Source organism: Pomacea canaliculata, linkage group LG6 (genome assembly GCF_003073045.1).
Source record: "Pomacea canaliculata isolate SZHN2017 linkage group LG6, ASM307304v1, whole genome shotgun sequence".
Lineage (NCBI taxonomy): Eukaryota > Metazoa > Mollusca > Gastropoda > Architaenioglossa > Ampullariidae > Pomacea > Pomacea canaliculata.
In genome coordinates this window covers 31254720-31275011 of record NC_037595.1, presented here as the reverse complement: position 1 = coordinate 31275011, position 20292 = coordinate 31254720, and the positions used below count along the sequence as shown (strand labels likewise).

At 37.8% G+C, this 20292-nt stretch overlaps 1 protein-coding gene across 1 annotated transcript; it reads left to right on the top strand.

The window, feature by feature from the left end:
• Window positions 1–1860: 1860 nt before the first annotated feature.
• LOC112566528 (probable ATP-dependent RNA helicase DDX10) lies at window positions 1861–19808 on the top strand. The gene is made up of 20 exons (XM_025242749.1): window positions 1861–2091; window positions 2819–2879; window positions 3560–3690; window positions 5087–5245; window positions 5978–6098; window positions 7082–7196; window positions 8896–8992; window positions 9367–9471; window positions 10557–10719; window positions 11286–11370; window positions 11717–11818; window positions 12134–12221; window positions 13812–13900; window positions 14108–14414; window positions 14884–15006; window positions 15512–15670; window positions 17294–17347; window positions 17746–17885; window positions 17990–18103; window positions 19643–19808. The coding sequence occupies exons 1-20, from the start codon at window positions 1951–1953 to the stop codon at window positions 19698–19700; spliced, it is 2412 nt and encodes an 803-aa protein (XP_025098534.1). The 5' UTR covers window positions 1861–1950; the 3' UTR covers window positions 19701–19808.
• Window positions 19809–20292: the final 484 nt, after the last annotated feature.

Here is a 20292-nt window from a genome sequence, read left to right as displayed (position 1 = left end):
CTTGAGACACTTTCTGTATGTGACACATGTTCGCAGGACTGGGAGTCCGGGGTTTTCTCCGCTTTCCTCCCCCTCCCCCGATAGGGCGAAATCGCTGCAAGGTGGAAGCACTTTTCTACTAAACAAACAACAAACAATCTAAATAAGAGTAATGATGCTGTGTTTAGAAAAGAGGGTTTCTTAGCAGCGAATGAAAGGTGGTAAACACATATAAGTATTGACAGATATGGTTGCTTTAAGTCAAACAAAATCATTTGTATGCTAAAGACCATTTTGATGATAAGAATCACCTGTAAAATAAACTAAAACAAAGGGACTTTAGTAAAGCTAAAAAATAAAATGACAGCAATCGTTAAAGGAAATGTTCAGACAATAGCCATACAAAAGCTAGTAGGGGAATTTAGAAAATGGAAAGATAGGCGAAATAATAACATATAATAAGTCTCAAAAGCAAATATAAACAAAACCAATGAGATACTAATCTTATGGTATGTCTATTTCTCTTATGGTGTTATGTCTCTTACAGAGGCTGGATAGCAAACTTAAATCAAATTGCAAAGTGCGCAAGAATGCTTCTGCCTTTAATGTCCAGCAGGTATGTCTTAGTGCAAACATGTTTCCACAGTTTCAGAAGGGACAAGTCGTAGTCACTATTTTGCTTTTTAGGGTTGAAAGTATCCATGACACTCATCACGTGATTTTAATATTTTGTCCTTTTAGGCAAAAAGTCCACAGCTATCGCCAAATGCCGAGAGTCAGTGATATTCCAAGAGGGATGTAAGCAATGGCGAGAATCCAGAACAGAATCAGAAAGAGAAACGATTCTGACACGTCCACAGCGGGCAAGGAATCGAAGGATTCAGACACCCTGTTCGCAATCTCAAACCACGAAATGTGTCCTTCATTGATAGAAGTGTAAGTCAGATAATGTATATTGGGATGGATGGAAGTGTGTTAATATGTGCAGTACTCCTTGGGGTAAATAAATAGTCAAGAACACAGAATTTATGTGAAGTGAGAGAGAGCAAACAAAAGTGTTTATCCTTTGTTTACATGTGTTCATCTAGAGGGCAGATTGTGAACTTCAATTCTGCAGAAGAGGTGTGCCTCGGCCATGCTATCTGAGAAAACACTTCAAAAACCAGAAAAAAAAACTTACACGATATTGCTTTTGCTTAGATCTTTCATAATAAAAACGCCCATAGCACGAAAAGTAGTCATAGTACAACCTGCCATTTTAAAACGAATTGCACGTGCGAAGCATACCCATTTGATGTACCCGTAAGGTGACCAGACGTCCCGCTTTAGGCGGGACAGTCCCACTTTTGACCTCGTGTCCCGCCTGCTCATCGGGCGAGACGCCCAATGTCCCGCTTTCTGGCTTTCTGGCAAGTCTATCAAATTGTCCCGGTTGTCTTTAAAAATCACTATTTTGGGCGTTCTTTGACGGTGACGACACCATCATCGGCACGTGTCCCGCTTTCGCCCCCGCAACGTCTGGTCACCTTATGTACCCGCGAACTGAGTATGCATGATAAGGACGGCTTCCTCCAAAGTGAATAGAATTCTGTTGACAAAGTCTTCTAAAGTCTCTTTGGCTCCTCTTTTACAAAATGAGAGATGGCGACAGGTGGAAGTAGGGAGAGGACGGTAGTTTGTCTTACTACAATCAAAGACGAACGCACAATACCCGCCACGAATTATACACGACCGTGACAGCCGCCCACAAAATATTAATTCGTGGTTCGTGCAGTCACTGAAGCGCGCCAGCTGGCCAAGGGACGTAACTCTTATCTGGCCAAGGGACGTAACTCTCAGCTGGCCAAGGGACGTAACTCTCAGCTGGCCAAGGGACGTAACTCTCAGTACTGACAGCGACTTCCCGTTTTGTCCACCACGCGATGGTGGCTGGCTTCCAGACAAGTTGAAGACAAGTTTACACAGTAAATCATGGAAGGAAAAAGTTTTGGTCAAAAATTTACATTTAAGCGAAAACGAAGGGGAAAGAGCCTGAATCGAAAGTCAGCTGTAAAAAAGAATCAGGTTATTATCGATGAAATTGCAGACCTTAACAGGAGGATAAGTGAAGGGGTAAGTAATTCTGTGTAGACATCACATTCGAGGAAATTACTTAAATGCTTACTCGGTACTTTCTGCTAGGATAACGCAAAGAATTATAAGTAGCTTTTATGCGTTCAGAGAAACAATACCACGACAGCAGTCAAGCCATGATTGAGAGAAGGTGTGTTTTGAAACAATTTCCACTGACGATGACTGAGGGACTTATATGTTTTCTGTTTCCCAGTGCCATATTATTTGTGTTTTCAGATGCCTTTCATTGAATTTTCTTTATGTGATTTGGATTTCTTTTACACGATTTCTAAAAAATTGAAAACACAGATTAGAGTTAGTCTTTCATAACCCTGTCATCGTAGAACCTTTTAGTACATACTTCGTGATTATATTAGCAGCTGTATTGTACAATGGCTGGATGGTCCAGTAACAAATGCCAATAAAGCATAAACATATTAGAAAATCTGCAGAAAGCTGTGCAGCACAGTTCTCATGTCACTGCTGCAAGTCATATGAAATGTACACATCACAAAAATCAATGAAAAAAGCAGTGCTATAAGTGTCATATCAAATTCATGTAAATGTCACCGTTCACACATCACAAAACCAGTTGTGCTACAAATGTCCTTTCACTGTTTACACAGTCCAAAAATTGAGTTACAAATCCATATAGTCATATCATGTTACATAGATAGTGCAACGGTAAACTCATCAAATAAAATATGCACTTTTTCATTTGTTTCAGATAGTTTCATCTAAGATTAAAAGTTTTACAGATTTCCCTTTGAGCAGGAGAACTCTAGATGGTAAGAACTAAATTTAGAGTGTCATCCCACAATGAAAAAAATTTTTTTCTTTGTTAAGTGACAGCAGGAAGTCTTACAAATAATCAAGCATATGAGTGATTAAATTTACACATATATATGCAAGAGAAGAAGTAAGCAGTAAAAAGTGAAGTGAAACCACAAAGTCTTACAAACAATCCAGTATATGATTGGTTAAAGTACATCCATAGATGCAAGAGAAGAAGAAAGCAGTAAAAAGTGTAGCTCCAGTTCTAATTGGCTGTGTCCTTAAAAGAAGTAGAAGTTACCTATTCTCTGCTATCATTTTCTCATATATCTCTTTCTTTCTTTCTCTTTTATTTGTGGGGTGAAGGGAGACTGAATATATGCATGAAACAAATTTTATTTTTAGGAGTTTTTTGGCATAATCTGGTGGTGCAACAGTTAGTGTTTGTCACCAATACAGTGAAGGCTGTCTGTCCTGGGTTCAGTTTTTGTGTCGGACATGCTGTTCTTTCTCTGCATGTGGCATCTGTTTACAGGGTTGGTTGCCTTGCCGTGATATAGCCTTATTTGCTGGCTAGGTGTAAAACACCAATTCTCTCTTCTCCCAGGTTTGGGTCGTACACAAATAATTTTTAATACCATTTAGATGCAGCTATAGCAAATAATTATTTTAAAACAAATAATGTGTGCTGCAGGTCTAAAAAATGCCAAATATGAGGTGCCAACAGAGATTCAAAGGGAATGCATTGGTCTGGCGCTACAAAACAGAGATGTCCTGGGAGCGTCAAAGACTGGATCAGGAAAAACGCTGGCATTTATTATACCTGTAATAGTTGTATATATTTCTCTGTGTGTGTATATATATATGTGTGTGTATGCCTTAAAGAATGAACAAGTTAGCAAAACCAATGTGAAAGTTAATCTTTTCAGTCACTTATGTTTTGATGAATGACAACATTTATTGGGCCTTCATTAGCACTAGAACGGTGGCATGCATCAATTTATGCAATTAGCAATATTGACATTTGCTGACTTATTAAGAAGTTGGATAAAAAAAATCAGGAAAAATCAAATTGTTATTTGTTTCTGTTGCGGAGTTATAAAATGATAAATGCAACCGTACTCCCTTGATGTGTGATGCACCTGGAATCTATAAACACAGACTCAGTATTGGGGTGGGCAAAGTTTTCTTTTTGCAGCCCAGTCTCAAAATTCTAAGCTATGTAGCAGGACACTAAAATACCCAAAACCAATGCCAGGTAACCACATAACAAACTTAGTGATAATGGATGGACAACAAATGAGTACATAATAGCGTTTACTTACTGAATTTATTGTCTGTCATAGGTGAAAGTGAAGCTGTTTGAATTCGCTCACAATAAAACTTTAGAAACAGCCTTTTCTTTGAAGGCAGCAGCTGCTGCCGATGCTCTCTCATAACTCTGTCAGACATGTCAGCCATGTACTCTGTGTTAGAATGTTGTACTTGATAGATTAAATTTCAGTCAAATTAACTAAGGCTGAATAAAAGAATAAAATCAGGTTCACTTCACATTTTGGCAGACAGGCCGGTCCAAAGATGTCTGTGGGCCATACTTTGCCCACCTCTGCTCTATATAACAGAACTAAGCAGCATAGACCTCTGCTGTAAATGCCCTCACAAAGTGCCCCTCAAAAATGCCCTGTACAAAGATGCAAGTGTTATGGAATCATGAGCCTTCCTTTTCCCCTACTTTTCCAACACCCTATCAAAGGGCAATTGGTCCAACTGCTTTGTGGGGGATTTTTGAAAAGATAACTAAGAGAGTAAACATCTGCTGCAGATAGTGAGTCCAAAGTTTATTTGACAGCCATAGCTGTTGGTTTCGACCTACAGAAGTATAAAATTATATCATGTAACTGATTAGGTATATGACCTTAACCATAGACTGAACTGAATCTTTTTTATATTTGCTATGAACTCCTGTCATTTTACAGCCTTTTCTGAAATGGATTGTAAACCGCTTTGAGCCTGGCAGATGCTGGAGAAATACGCTATACAAATAAACTCATTATTATTATTATTATTTGTTTTATCTTTGCTCACCAGGGACACGCCATGGTTAAATGAATTTTCAAATCCAGTAGATTGTATATAAATATACATAGATTAAAGTATTGTAATATATTTAATGAAGAATAAGATATTTAAAAATATAATTAAAAGAATATTAAATATGCAGGTGCTGGAGACCTTGTACAAAATGAAGGGGAGTCAGCTCTGTGGCTTATGTGCTCTTATCATATCTCCAACCAGAGAACTTGCCTATCAGACTTTTGAGGTATTGAAGAAAGTGGGACGATTTCACGATTTTTCTGCAGGACTTGTTATTGGGGGCAAGGTAAGCTAGTATTAGTGCATTGATCTGTTTGGTTATAAATAAACATAAAGGGGTAAAAAATGTATCTGCCTTATTCATCCTTGGTGCCACAAACTATGAGCCATCAGTGCCTTAGAGACAATAGATCTATGATAACAACAAAAATCTCTAGAGGAAAATCCTTAGAAAAGCATCCTGCAACCTTACTGATGATGTATTGGCATGCAGTATGGCTACAGATATGTGATGCATAATTTCTGCATAGTGTATGATCAGGACTAGAAACTGCAGTGATCGTACATTTTATGTAGTCCTGAATACATTTTTATAAATGCAGTTGGATATACATAAGTTCTGTTGGATTTACAAGACATTTTTATTTCAAGATAGAGGAACAGTTTATTTCTGCTTTGAATTTTCCTTATAATTATGATGTCTGTGACATGTTCAGATTACTTTTCATGACCTTTTTGAAAATGTTTGATTCTTGTCTGGGTATCCATGTGAAGATCAAAGTAATGTAGCCAGAAAGTTTTGCAATGAGCATATGCCAAACTCTTTCTCTTATCTCTCTTACACACACTTTTACCTATGCAAATGTATCTGTATATAAGATTTCTTTTACAGGTTACTTGAAGTACACCAGTTCACCATTTTCTCAGTGACAGTCTGGTTGTGTAACCAGACCCTTCTCTCTCTTTTTAACTTTGTTTGATATTTGCATATAAACTGGAATGATTTCTTTTTCACCAGCCACTTCAAGAGGAGGCAGAGAGGATAGCCAACACTAATGTCATTGTCTGCACTCCTGGTCGTCTCCTGCAGCACTTTGATGAAACATTTAATTTTAGTGCAGACTGTTTGCAAATTCTTGGTAAGACTTGGCAGCATTGAAGTGAACATATAGTGCATACATTTATAATAACCACTATACAAAACTTTGCATTGTGCTGCTTAAATAAGCAGAAGACCTGTACTCATGTATTTAGTTTAGTATTCTGTAAGCAGAAATGCAGACTAAGTTAAAAAGTTTCTTTTGATTCCTTTACCATATTATTTAATAGTACTGCATCTTTTGTTGATCATAGCATCATTTTTCAGCATTCTTATGTTACTGTCGGTCTTTTTGGAACTGTTTTGGACTGGTTCTGGTCCTATCTGACTGATCACTTTCAGTTTTTGGTAGTTGTGGGCACCACTGCTTTGCCTACTCCTTTGAAGTACAGGCTGCCTCAAAACTCTGTTCTTAGCTTCTTTTACTCACTGTGTGCATTCAACCACTCGGTTCCACCTTCTGCCATTTAAGCCTGCAATAGCACAAGTATACTGATGATACACAATACTTTTCTGAGCTACTGATGCCTTACCACTGAGTTGGTCTTTTTGATCTGCTTGTGTTACCCTCCTCTCTGTGCCACACATCAGACTGGAAAAATTTAGCAGGAATTTTTTTTTTTTTTTCCTGTCTGGAAATCTCTACCCCTTTCTCTTTATATATGCTCAAAGCCTTCAAAGCCCATTACTTTCAGAAATATGTTGCATAATCAAGCATACTATTCCACTCATTCCTCAGTTTTTCAACTGTGCACATTTGCTGACACATGTGTTTATTGTATGGTTGACTGATGGTTTGTTTTGTAGTCTTTAATGTGCAGCACTTTGAACTCGCATCCATTTGGAGAAATGGGTTTTACAAATTCAGTTATCATTATAATAATGTTGATTGTTTTGTCTGTTGTTCACTTTTGAGCTTGTTGAGTACTTTTGAGTTGGTACATTAGATAATTATTGCACACATTATTGTGAATAAATGTCTCCAATTTAGATTGATTTACATTTTGTAACTCTCGCTTTCAGTACTGGATGAAGCTGATCGCATTCTGGACTTAGGTTTTGCAAAGGCCATGAATGCCATCATTGCAAACTTACCTGCAGAGCGACAAACATTGCTGTTTTCAGCAACACAGACAAAGTAAGAATCATTTGCTTTTAATGCGTTGTTGGCCTGGGAAGTTCTACTGAGTTCACAATATATCTCATATATGTGGGCACAAGAATCTAGTTTGAGACACAATAACATGCAGGAAAGATGGTTTGAAGGTATCAGCATTTACAAGATATAAACTTAAGTATTTCTATCACATAGGATTTTAAAGTACAGCCATGTCTTGCTGACATCAGCCAGTCCAGTAAATCAGGTGATGGCTTACTTTGGTCATTGTAGGGGATGCTACTTTGTGGCTTGACCCCAGCTTACTTTCGTCCGTCACGTTTTTTGTCTTGTTTGATTCCTATGGGAATTTTGTTTCTACCAGCTTGTGCACATATGGACATAAGAGGTACTGCAATGCATCTGACTGTGGAGTATTATTTCTGTGTGTGTGTTCCTGTACGTAAGACTTTTTCCTGCTTGATTGACACCAGGGTCTTTCTTACGGTTCTTTCTTGCTTTCCACTAATAATTTCTTTACATGTGGGACACACTTTCCTTTGTACCTTTTGGCGATGTAAATGCTACTTTAAGTTAAAATATTGTCCTCAGTATATTTCTTCAGCAGAGTTGGTGAAAGCAAACATAGATTTCACATCTTTTGCAAAGCTCACATCTTGCATCAGAAATTGCTGGAATGTGCTGAATACTGATGTAGTTCAGCGTCAAGAGAAAATGATCTCCCTCTTCAGTGCAGTTGCTTCTTTCACATTGCATGAGACCATCCACAATCACCTGGTGCAGAACAAACCAAAAATGCCCGCGACTTGGATTATTTCCATGTCCTCCTTTCCTCATATTACAGAAAAGAGGTTTTTGTACTCAGTTGTAGTTTAGTCTGCTAGTTTGGAGGAATTCATCCTCGTTCGTTTTGCCAAGATCGTCCCAGAGTTGAAGGAGGCTTTGTATAGCAATTTTCCAACCAATCATACATGATGAATTTCTTTTAAGTGTTGGCAGCCATGACAAAGTTTTGTGCAAGAACTATGTGACCCAACTTATCCAAGATGGCATCACAAATAATGTGGCTGCTAAACATGCCAAGGTTGTTGAGTGAAAACCTGGTAATTTTAGGTGTTTTTCTATGAGGTGTGGAGCCTTTCAGATACAGTTCTTGCTATCCATACTGAAAAAAATCTATGTATTTTGGTGGATTCAGTACATCAAAGATGGTTGAAGCTGCACACCAGATCAGCTGGCAGTGTTTGTTCATAAGTTTCACGAAAGGGTTTGATTCAAACTGGTCAGAGCGGAGTTCACAGTTTGCATGCAAGTACAATACTGGCTGGCCCAACAGATTGCTTCGCTGACAGTTCTGCGCCCACTTATTACATCAGCGGAAATGAGAGCACAAGACTTGTGAAACTTCTAAGCAGCAGCATGTGCGGCAAAACCAAAGGTAGATTCTACTAAAGAAAGGAAATGCTGTTAATTCCCCTCTCTTCATATTGCAGAAAAGAGAACAATCAAAAATCTTTAGTTAGAGAGTTGTGGCAACTTGGCAACTCCAGGCATCCTCGCATAAACAATTATAGTCAGTACAGTGAGGTGTGACCGCGATCACATCCGGGTCAGAGTGGTTTCTCTTTTCTGACTAAGTGGTGGCTCTAGCTATCCTCTTTGATTTTATGTAATCGTAATAATAGTAATTTTAGTATATTTCTTGCTTCATATGCTTCAGATCAGTCAAAGATTTGGCACGGCTAAGTCTTTTTGATCCCGTGTATGTATCGGCACATGAAAATGCTGCTTACAGTACTCCTGTTCATCTGGTTCAGGTCAGTTTGCAGTGATCAGGTATATAGGTCATCCCCCATCAGAAAGAGAAAGCTTAATAATAGATTACACCATAGTTACTGTAAAATTTGTCAATGAATTCATTTGTAGGATTACTTCATTTGTTAAAACTTTTTCAATGTGCAAAGCAAGTACATTTACCATATTCAAGTAGTAATTTCATTCAAGTTTTTATTGATAAAGTTGACTATGCATCAGGTCAGCTGAAATGCATATTGTTTGTGTGTGGGATGAATAATTGTATGTAGCATTTCTGATTTCATTTTCAGACAGTTTAAACTTTGGAGACTTATGCTGCTGTTTATGGCAAAAGATTGGATAATCTTATTAGGACTGCTTTTTTTTTCATCCACAGAGCTATATTGTGTGTGATCTGCATCAGAAGATATCATTGCTATGGTCATTCCTAAAAAATCATCCACGTTGCAAGATTTTAGTATTCCTTACGTGCTGCAAACAGGTATGATGAAACATTCTTTTGTTGCCTATACTGAAGGATTGATTATGAGGATTTTTTTAAAAGTTTCTCTATACATCATTGCAGAATGGTTTGGTTCAGCATTATTTAGACCCCTATGATTTACAGAATGTTGGAATATTCTTTTTTTAATACAAATTACTACTTTCTCGACCTTCAGCTTTAAATAATATTAATAGTAGCATTTCTATAGTGGATTTCTATTGTGACAGCTAGCACTTTCACGTAAGATATTAAATTTATTTTGACCTTTGAGATCATCTAGTATATCTCTTGTTTTCCCGTTTTAATATAGCCTGGCTGATAATAATAAGTGGGAATTTATAAAGCACAATATCTCACCCAAAGGCGGACTCATTGCGCTGAACGAGATCATAAAATAGTAACAAGGAACAAGTTAACAAAAAAGTGACAAAGATGTTGAACAAGGTGATAAAAAAGTAACAAAGATGTAGAACAAAGAACAATGTAAGGACTCGCTCTTTTCCTGCAGTAGAGGGCGCTCGCTGTAGATTTAACGGTAACGACTCCAGAGAATAAGGTTAGTTACATCAGGAAAATACTGGGAAAATATTGAAAAATCTTGAGAATATTAAAAAATGTTATCATAAGAAACTGCGAAAGGTGATTATCACTTTGGGTTATTCACTGTAGCTCAAGGTCACTGCTGAAGTGAGTGAAGCACGGCAGAGTGGAATCCAGCCAATAGATACAAATAGTTGATGATGAGGATGATGATTGCTGATAATGGATGATGATGATGAATCGTACAATATCCAGTAGACTCCATTTGTAACTGGTCAGTCTCGCATCTCAAGTCCTCAGTTTACATCCAAGAAAAGACTGCCTTTGGAAAAGTCTGAGATGAGCATTCACAGACTGCAGAGTGTAATTGGGCCCCCAAAATTTATTTGTAAAAGGAATGGTTGACTTCTTTGTTATGATATAGCAATGGTTAGGAGGAAATGCCGAAAGATGTAAAAGAGATTGATTTAATATAAACTATAAATGCTTAGTTTTGGCATAGTTATTCTGTGCAGTACTTTTGTAACTGCTAATGATTTCAGGTAAAATTTGTACATGAGGTGATACGAAGACTGCAGCCAGGCATGACTGTGTTGTGTCTTCATGGAGGTATGAAACAGCTGAAGCGTGTTGAGGTGTATGAAGAATTCTATCGCAAACAGCATGTTGTGCTTTTTGCTACAGACATTGCATCCAGAGGACTAGGTATGATGACTGGAAGAAATTCTTACATCTTGATACTTTTTGCCACCATTCATTTTATTTTAATATTTGCCAATTCTTAGTATAAGAGATTTTTTTTTAATGTTGAGTGTCTATATTAGCTCATGGATGTGTTTAGGGGGATTGCTGTCAGTCTGCCAAGACCAACGCTTAGCCTCTTGCGAGCCTAAACAAAGAATGGGACTAAACCGGAAGCTTTGTAGTATCATGCCTCGTTTCAGTAGTTAACTGGCAAAAATCGTCTGCCAGCAGTCCAGTTATAGCAGTTCCTGATCACCTGTATCAAAGTCATGACAGTTTTAGTACTTAAACCATAAAATTTTTAAGTCAGCTAGTACAAATAAAAAGAGTTAAAATAGTGATTGAGGAATTGTTAAATTTTATGATATTGTGTTTGATGCTTTTCCCATTTCTTAGCACTGAAAAAGATTCTTATACAGTTCTGTATAAGTTCCCTTAAAGTGAAGTAAATAAAAACTGATATGGTGACTTGCCACCACATTCAAGTAAATAACATCTAAGTACCAAATTTACTTTTGTGATCACAGACTTTCCTGCTGTTAACTGGGTTGTACAGTTAGATTGTCCAGAGGATACAAGTACTTACATACATCGAGTGGGACGAACTGCAAGGTAAATATTGACATTCTGTTGGACAAATGTTGACTGCTGGCTTTAATGTAAAATAATAAATAATACCCCAAAAAGAATGAAACGGTTTTAAAGCTCATTCTTTTTTCTGCTTCTCTCGTTGGCACATTATGTTAAATGATGCTCCATAAAACAGACCTTTCATCACAAATGTAAACTGTAGAATGGCAGTTAGTTTTATTTGAGTGCAAGATGTATAACATTTAACATTCATCATCTTGATGCATTTTTGTCTTTGAGATTCTGATTAATTGGGGACATATTTTTCATACTAAAGAGTTGTTGTCTAGACAGTGAAACTTCAAACTGTCCACTTTACTTGCTTCAGATTTGAACGTGAAGGTGAAGCGCTGCTTGTATTATTGCCAACAGAGGAGGATGCTATGATACAGCAGCTTCAGTCAAGAAAAATACCCATTAACAAAATAAGGTTTCTTTTTCTTTCACTGTTTCTCTGCAATCTATTTTTCCTCATACTGGAGTAGTTCTAGTCCACATTGATGCTGCTTAGTAATCTAGACTGTATGTTATATTGGAGGGAAACATCACACTTAAGATTTTAAATAATCATTGCAAATCGAAAAGAAAATAACAAAACTTATGTTTATGATGAAGACATTATGATAAGTCAAAATAAATGACAAAATAGTTTTGTGTCTAAAATGTATATTTGGTGCTGTTGCTAATTTATTAAATTTCTTTGAGCTGACTAAATTAATTATCATTTGGGTTAATTCTGTAACAGGGTAAATCAGAAGAGAATGATGGATCTCTCCTCTAAGCTGCAGGCACTGTGTGCCTCAGATACGACACTTAAAGAAATGGCTCAGAGAGTAAGCCCTGGCTGTGACATGCCATTCTTTTTGTGAATATATGTGTTACACATGCATCCATATGTAAAACATGATGGAAACACCTGCACTCATACATCCATGCACACACAAAGATTGTTACGTTAATATTAATTAAAAAATACATAATTTATATACTCACACTCCAAAGGAGTATGCTCCGCACGAACAAGAACAAAGCATTGATAGCATACGAGGGACAGGAAACCAAAGAACATATGAACTATAAAAGAATAAACAACCATACTAAGAATAAAATCAAATACAGAAAACACAAGAACAAGAGCTGAGAGTAACATGACATTGCAAAAGGAAGAGTGTGAAAAGGGACTAGCAGTATAGGAAAGGTTGTTAGGAGTAATGTTTATGGAAGAGGTGTGTTTTCAGTGCACGTTTAAAGGATCTGATCGTGGGTAGGTGGCAGATATGGAAGGGGAGAGTTCCATTGTTTCGCTGGACAATAACCAAAAAGCCTGTGCCCATATGTTGTTGATCTGGTGACAGGAAGAGTAAGAAGACGATCATCAGACGAGGACTGGAGTTGTCTAGCTGGGACATTAGGGAAGAGTGGTTCAGAGAAATAATCAGGGCAGGTGACAGCATAGAAATAAAACGCAGCACAGTTTGTACTGGATGTGAGAACAGATGGGAAGCCAGTGTAAAAAATGAAGGAGAGAGTTTTTGTGGAAATCGTGGATGTCATACTTGCTTAATGACACCAAGACTGATGTTCCCCTCTTTTTCTGGAGCTACCAAACTGAATTATCTTTTACCTTTATTGAGCTAGGACATCCCTTTTTCCACTAAGAGAGAAATCTTGGCTTCCTCTGTTCCACTTCTCAGTGAAATAGCACATCACCGAAGTCAGGCTGTTATGCTACCTTGAGCTTTAGAGGATTAGTTCAATGAGACAGTTCCTCATTGAAGGAACCACTAAAACTCTCATCACATTCACTTCCTGTGTGCTATCTCAGACTACTGCACTGCACTCTTAGCTGGTTGTTCTGATGCCACTCTCAATCACCATTCAGAAAGTTCAATATTCTGCTGCCTAAAACACATCACTGTCAGTCTTGTACACAGGATTGGCTTCCTATCTCTGAGTGCATCCAATACAAGGATGCTTGTATGTACTATGCCATGATCACTGCATATCTCCTAAGTACCATTTTTTGAACTCTTGTTTTCTCTGTTCTTCATGAGCAGCTATCTTTATCTAGGCTGCTTCAAGTGTCACCCCTTCAGTTTCCATTTCTTTTTGTATGATTGACTTAAGCCTTGAAATTTTGTCCTTTAATGTTTGACACTTCTTTTTTCTCAGCCTTGAAACCTCAATAATGTATTTGTCGTGGTAGTGCTACTTTTAATGTGTCTTCATTTGGTCTCTTGCTTGACTAGATTGCTTTTCATATCTGAATAATGGATTATTTGTTGTGTTTTCTGAGTCATGTGCATACCAAATACTTGTTCATTGTACTTGTTGAATAGATGCCTTATGAATGCTGATCAATATTATAAATTAGAGAATATTGTTGTTTGTTAGCTGTGATTTAACAATGTGAAATATTGCAGGCATTCAGAACCTACCTAAGAAGTATTTTGCTGATGAAAGACAAAAAAGTGTTTGACGTTCAAAAACTTGATACAGAGGCCTTCTCCAAGTAGGTTTTTTTTCTATTATAGATTTCATATGAGATAGACAAGTAGGATAAGCTTTGTAATATGAAAATGTAATGGTTAGGTATTTATTATTATTGTGAAAAGTTATATTAAGCAATACTAAACTTAGAAATTCCTGAATAATACAAAAAATATTTATCCCCTTTAATTTATTAAACTTTTTTTTAACATTTAAAATTGGAAATCAGATCATTAGGCCTTGCCATCCCACCTCGAATCCGTTTCTTGGGAAAACATGAAGCACAAATGAGGGCACAAGACAGCAGCAGTGGCCAGGACACTAGCAGTGAGGATGAGAGTGAGGACAGTCATGATGAAACAGACGAGAGCTCTGAACATCTGCCCAAAGCAAGAGAAAGCCAAAGCAACAGGAAAAATGAACATTTTGCAGCGTTTCTGGATGAGGAAGACACAGATGATGATGGGGAAATAGGCATGTTTAGAGTAAAGAAGACAGCAGCAGCAATCACACCTGTAAGCATGGTGCCTGAAGAGGTAAGTGAATCCATTACTGTGTCTGTAAGCGCAGTGCCTGAAGAGTTGAAACACCCAACCCTCCTCCTTCATCTGGGCTTGGGACAGGCAGGTTACTCGCGGGGTTTCCAGGTGAAGTTAGCTGGGGGAATGCTGCTGTTTAATGATCATGTCTTGTAGGAGAATAAGTAAACCTATAACTGTTGGTTTTCTCGTGTATTATATACTTATATGTAGACTTATTCTATTGATGTTGTAGGTAGGTTGTTTGATATTTTGACTTAATAAATTCTGTTTTAATAATAGACAGATAACCCAGCTTGTGATACATATATAAATTATATGTTAACATGGAAACAATTTCCACACTTTTCGGCTTTGACTAGGACAGGGAAATTAACTTAAGTTTTTAATTAACTAGTAGTATTTGATATCATGCCTTATGCTTGTATTTCAAAGCTTTCTGTGTTTGTTGTTTCTGTGCACACAGACAGAGAATGAGGAGGAAAAGAACTCACGGAAAAGGCCAACAACAAAGGCTGCCATAGCTAAGCGCATGCTAAAGAAAAGTATTGTTGCCAACACAAAGACAAAGTTTGACGATGAAGGAAATGTAAGTTGGTATATCTTGGTTAAAATTGTTATTGGTTCTTCTCCACCCCTCCAGTTTTCATTTGGGAGATATGCGCCTGCAGTGAGATGCAAAATCATGTTTACTTGCATGACTAACATGAATGTCAGTACCATCCAACCCATGCTGACTCACAACTAACATGTGAACAATACCAAGAAGTTGGATTGATGTTTCTGATTTCTTAAAACAATTTACTTTGCTATAGCAGGGGGAAACAGTTGTATGTAATTCTGTCCAGTCTAGAAGTACTAAGCCTTATTTGTTTGAACTTGAGAATTCAGAACCCAAAATACCACAAGTAGATATTTTTCACCATTCAGCAAGATTTTTACAAACAAAAAGGCATTTAGAAGCTAGTTTTTGTGACTTTTTTAATATTTGTGGTAATCTAAAAGAAACTGTGGGCTAGAGAGGGACAGATCCTTATAAATTTTCTGGTGATATACTGATATTTGTGTTGCTGCACACATTTTGTGTTGTACAGGCAGTCATTGACATCCACAAGAAAAGATTGACTGATGACCAAGAAAGGGTCGAAGATGAAGCAGGAGGTATTAATGTAGAGGCAGCAGCAAAGCGAATGAGGATGGAAGACATGGTAGACAAAGATTTGTACAGACAAAAGATTAAGCAGAAACACAGAGTAAGTGTGCCAACCACTTTTATTTGGTGATTGAATTTTCTTTAGATGCTGGCTCAAAGAGTTCTCACACCATTTGTCACACACTTTTAAAATTCGACAAAAATCTGAAGCACAAACATGCTGTATTATTATTGATGTAGGTCACTCAGTCAGTTATCTCTTAACTGGCATCTGTTTTTGGGACGAGCACATGGATAGATGCAGCAGCTGACTGGGCCCACCACTCTTGCGTATTTTGGGCGATAGCAGGTCCTGTACATGACAACCACACTTTGACATTCATAAGCCAGTTCTTTCTCTGGCTACCCTCCAAGGTGCCTTGAAGGAAAGTCTTCGACGGGGTTTCGTGCCAGGTCACCTGGCCAAAGAAGACCGGCTTATGTCACTTGACTGCTGAAAGTAGGGGTTCATATGACTGTGGCAGTCTTGTTTCTTACAAAGTCATTGATCTTATGTTCTTTGTATGAGATCCGGAGCAGCCTCCTTAAGCACTTGTTCTTGAATGCCTGGATTCTTTGTTCCATCTGGTCAAGCAGAGTCCCTGTGTCACATCCGTAGAGCGGGATCAGCACTAGCAGGGATTTGTACAGTTTGTACTTGATAGTGAACCTTATGGTTACACCAGATCTTGTCTAGTCTAGCCAACGCCACAATTACCATTGCAATCCTGATGCTGACATCTGGCATGGAGCTGCCGTCCTGGGGTAGGGTGTCTTCCAGGTATTTGAAGCTGCTTAACTCTTTGAGCTTTACCCTGTTTGTATAGATCACTGCCTTGCCTCTGCCATTGACCATAACTTTGCTCTTCCAGTGCTATTCTCCATTCCATATGCATTTGAGCAGTCAGTTTGTTGGTGAGGTCTTGCATTTCCTTAATACCTGCTAACAGATCTATGTCTTCAAAGCATAGGTTGCAGATCGGTCTTCTGCCAAGGTGACATCCTTGACATACACCTACTGCTGTGTGAAAGTACTCCTATTTGGTTGCTCAGGATTACTGTACTCGTTGAGCTGTTGTGCAGTGCTTGAACAAGGCCTTCTTTGATGTTGAATGTTTGCATCACATGGCACAGCCCCTCATGCCACACTCTGTCAAATCTCCTTTGAAGTAAATGAAATTGTGGTAGGGGTTCTGCTAATGCAGAAGACGCTTTTATATGAGAATGTGACAGTTGAAGATCTGCTTAACTGTGCTTCTACATGCTCTGAATCCAGCCTGTTCTACTATCAGCTCTTATGCAGTGGTTGTGATGCAGTTCTGTATGATCTTAAGCATGACTTTGCTTGGGTGGCTGATACGGCTTATGGTTCTGTAGTTCTCCCATTTCAAAACCAGGATGCCAGCATTTTGACAACCCCTCACCCTCATTCCATTTAGCTTATGTTCCAGATGGTTCATTGTAAAACACCAAAATCCTCATCTCCCTCAAGCACCCACCCACTCTGCTTACATCAAACTACACAAACACAGAAAAGATGATGTAACTTCATTAGCAATGAAAAGCAACTTCTTTTGACCATAACAATTTGGACTGTTATTAATTATAAGTTCATAAACCATAATATATGGAGAAAGCAAAAATTGCAACTATGGAAGACAATCTTGATTTTCATTACTTATAGGAGGAACGATTGAAGAAAAAAGAAAGACTGCGTGCAGAGAAGGCTCAAAGAAGAGTGAGTAAAAATAAGTCTGTCTTTATTGTAATTCAGGACAAAGCTTAGTCATACATAGTGTAAAAGCTTTGTAAAAGTTTTATTGTCTATATTTGTAGGCACCAAATCAAATAGTGTAAAATCTGTTTGGTGCTGAACACTTTACATTTAGCACATTTAGTTTGATTGTAAAGATCTACCCTCACCTTTTCCATTTGTTATGTGCTGATGTTAAGCTGGAAAAATCCGGAAACAGTACGGACCACACAGTACTTTGGTGCACAGAAACCAGAAGGCATGAGGGAAAGATGTGTACAGTGTAGTACAGTGGTGCTTTACTCCACCTTTTTCTAAATCCTTTTTTTTTTTTTTGTCTTTGAATGAAAGAAAACCTCAGCTGACCAACTTCTACATTTCAGGCTGGTCAAGAAGATGAGGAGGAAGCTGTACTTGCTTCTGCAGATGATGATGTAAATCCTTTGAACTTCATCCCAGACCCTGATGAGCTGGCAGCTAGAATCTCAGCACAAGAAAATAACAGTGGTGATGAGAGGAGCAGGTTAGTTCCATCCTTGAGTGTGTGTGAGCGAATGCACATGTTTATAAGCTGGTTGTTTTTACATCTTTATATTGTTGACTAAAACCATGTCTATATGCTTACAGCTTTGGGGAAGAGGAGGATGAATCCTCAGATAATGAAGAAAATAGTGGTTGTAATCATTCATTCAGTGAGTCTGTGTCTCAGACCAGTGATGAGGAAGAAACAAGAAGAGAAAGGTATTACACATTTTTGTTTGTTTTGTTTTAGTTCATGTGGACGATAGTGCATATAAACTTTTATGTGAAAAGACATGCTCATTTTTGTCTCGTTAGAATAGCATAGAGATTATTTTAGCTGTTGGAAGATGGAATCTTATAAACCAGTTAGAATCTGAAGATTTTATCATGATACTTTTGTCTACACCCATGAAGGGGTAAATGAAGACAAACCATCTTTCAAGTGCTAACCTACAGCCTAAAGTACTATTTTAGTAAGTTAGATTATCATTGTGATTTTAACTGTCTTTGAGGATAGCACTGACTCGACTGTAGCAGACTTTGTTATCTCTGCCCCACTCTCCCTTGTGCTCTGTGCATGGGTGGGAGAGGAATATTTTGGAAGTACACTTGTCAGCCCTCCTATCAAATTACTTCTAGAATTATAGATTTAGACAAACATCAAACATGACGATGACTAAAGGGGAACAAATTGATCAACGAAAGACAGGGTGGTTTCAGTCATTAGCATTCAGCTGCTTTCACCCACTTCCATTGTTGATCTAACAAGTGCATTTTACTTTATGAGCTATTAAAAAAATGATGAAGCCACATGGGCCTTCTTAGCAAAGCTCAGTGGTAAATCATAAAGAAATGCACATGTATCTAGTAGCAGCGAATGGAGACAAGTATGGGAGCTTGGTGAATCTGAGTCTAAAATATTTAATTATTGTCTGAACCTAGTTATCATATTCTTCCTTCACTATCTTTCTAAAAGAAATCTTTTATTGTAAGTTATTGGAAAAGAATGGGTATCAGATATATTAAATGGTTTTCTAATTACTTTGAAATGTTATATCCTTGACAAGGGGTTATGATTGAGATGATCAGGCACTCAGATTTAAGAAGGGGGAACAGGAGTTTAGTTTAAAGGTACCTGAGGTAGCTGACTTTAAAAGACTTTTTGATTTATAAGTAACAAAATATAACAGAAGAAATTGTTAATGTAGTGTCTATTAGGAAGTGTGAGCAGCCTAAATGTCCGCTGACAAATGTAATTCACAAAACAATTATTTCCCTTCAAAATTTCAAGTAAAATCTTGTAAACATTGACTTAAGATATCTAGTATTAGACTAGTTGAGTACTTGGCGAAAATAAATAGTATATTTTATACCTATGAATGACAGTAAGACAATCAGTAACAACAAACTGTAATCTGCAGATGCTATGCTGTTTGATGTAAACTTTAACCTGCAGACACAATACTGCTTTGTTTTGTAAACCAATTTTTCCGTTTTATCATATTACAAACTGCTTTCTCGTGTTTTAAGTCTTCCAAATAAGATGTAGGCATCCATAGATGTAGTATTTTATCAGCATTTTCACCTGAGTGAATAGTATTTTGTCACTATCCCAATGAGCGTATTTACAAAGAGAGGGCACCAGATGATTCATACAAACTGGTTAGGCCTACAACTCTACCAGAACCTCTCATTGACAGTAATAGGTATTGCCCAGAAAGCCATAGGCACCACTTGAAGACTGCTTTTTTGTCGCAGTGTGCAAGATGATGAGGACCTGGCACTTCGTCTGCTTGCTGGAGCCATGCACAGATGATGACAGCTTCCACTGGACTGTTTTGATTTCAGAACACCATTGACCTTAATTGTTTATAACAGCTGTGTCAGGCATCTTACGGAGTTGATAAAAATGATATATGCAGTCTTTCTGTTGTGATTTGCTGTTGTGCAAGTGATCTCAACCCCAGGATTGGCCTTGTTTTATCCTACCCAGAAAACTGTATATCTTGTTGCTGTTGGTTCACTCATGTTCACCGCATAGTCCTGAGAAACAAAATGTTTTTTGGGATATATAAAGCACCGTCATTTGTAGCTCTTGCTTTCATGGAATCTGCAATTGTCAGTTTTCTAAATCTAGCAACATTGTGGCCAGCTAACCCCCCACATGTGAAATCCCTGATTTTTTTTTTTTATGTATGTTCACCCCAAAGACTTGTGTGAAAGGAGAGGTGAATCAATAATGTGTGTACGTAGCCTGCTGTCTAGGTAGGATGCTGTGTTTGATTAAAAAAAAAAATCTTTGTAGGATCCCTGCTCCCCACAATTAGTAGGTGGGGTGAAGGAGAAAGATTACAGAAGCAATCTGGAATCTGTTGCCAGAGTTATAGCATGATGCTGTATGTCTGCCT

Bases quoted from the DNA above. Each gene is read 5' to 3' on its own strand.
- LOC112566528 (XM_025242749.1), top strand. From the start codon at position 1,951: ATGGAAGGAAAAAGTTTTGGTCAAAAATTTACATTTAAGCGAAAACGA. The intron at 2,880-3,559 runs GTAAGAACTAAA...TGTGTGCTGCAG, and splicing joins GAGCAGGAGAACTCTAGATG to GTCTAAAAAATGCCAAATAT. The intron at 10,720-11,285 runs GTATGATGACTG...TTGTGATCACAG, and splicing joins CATTGCATCCAGAGGACTAG to ACTTTCCTGCTGTTAACTGG.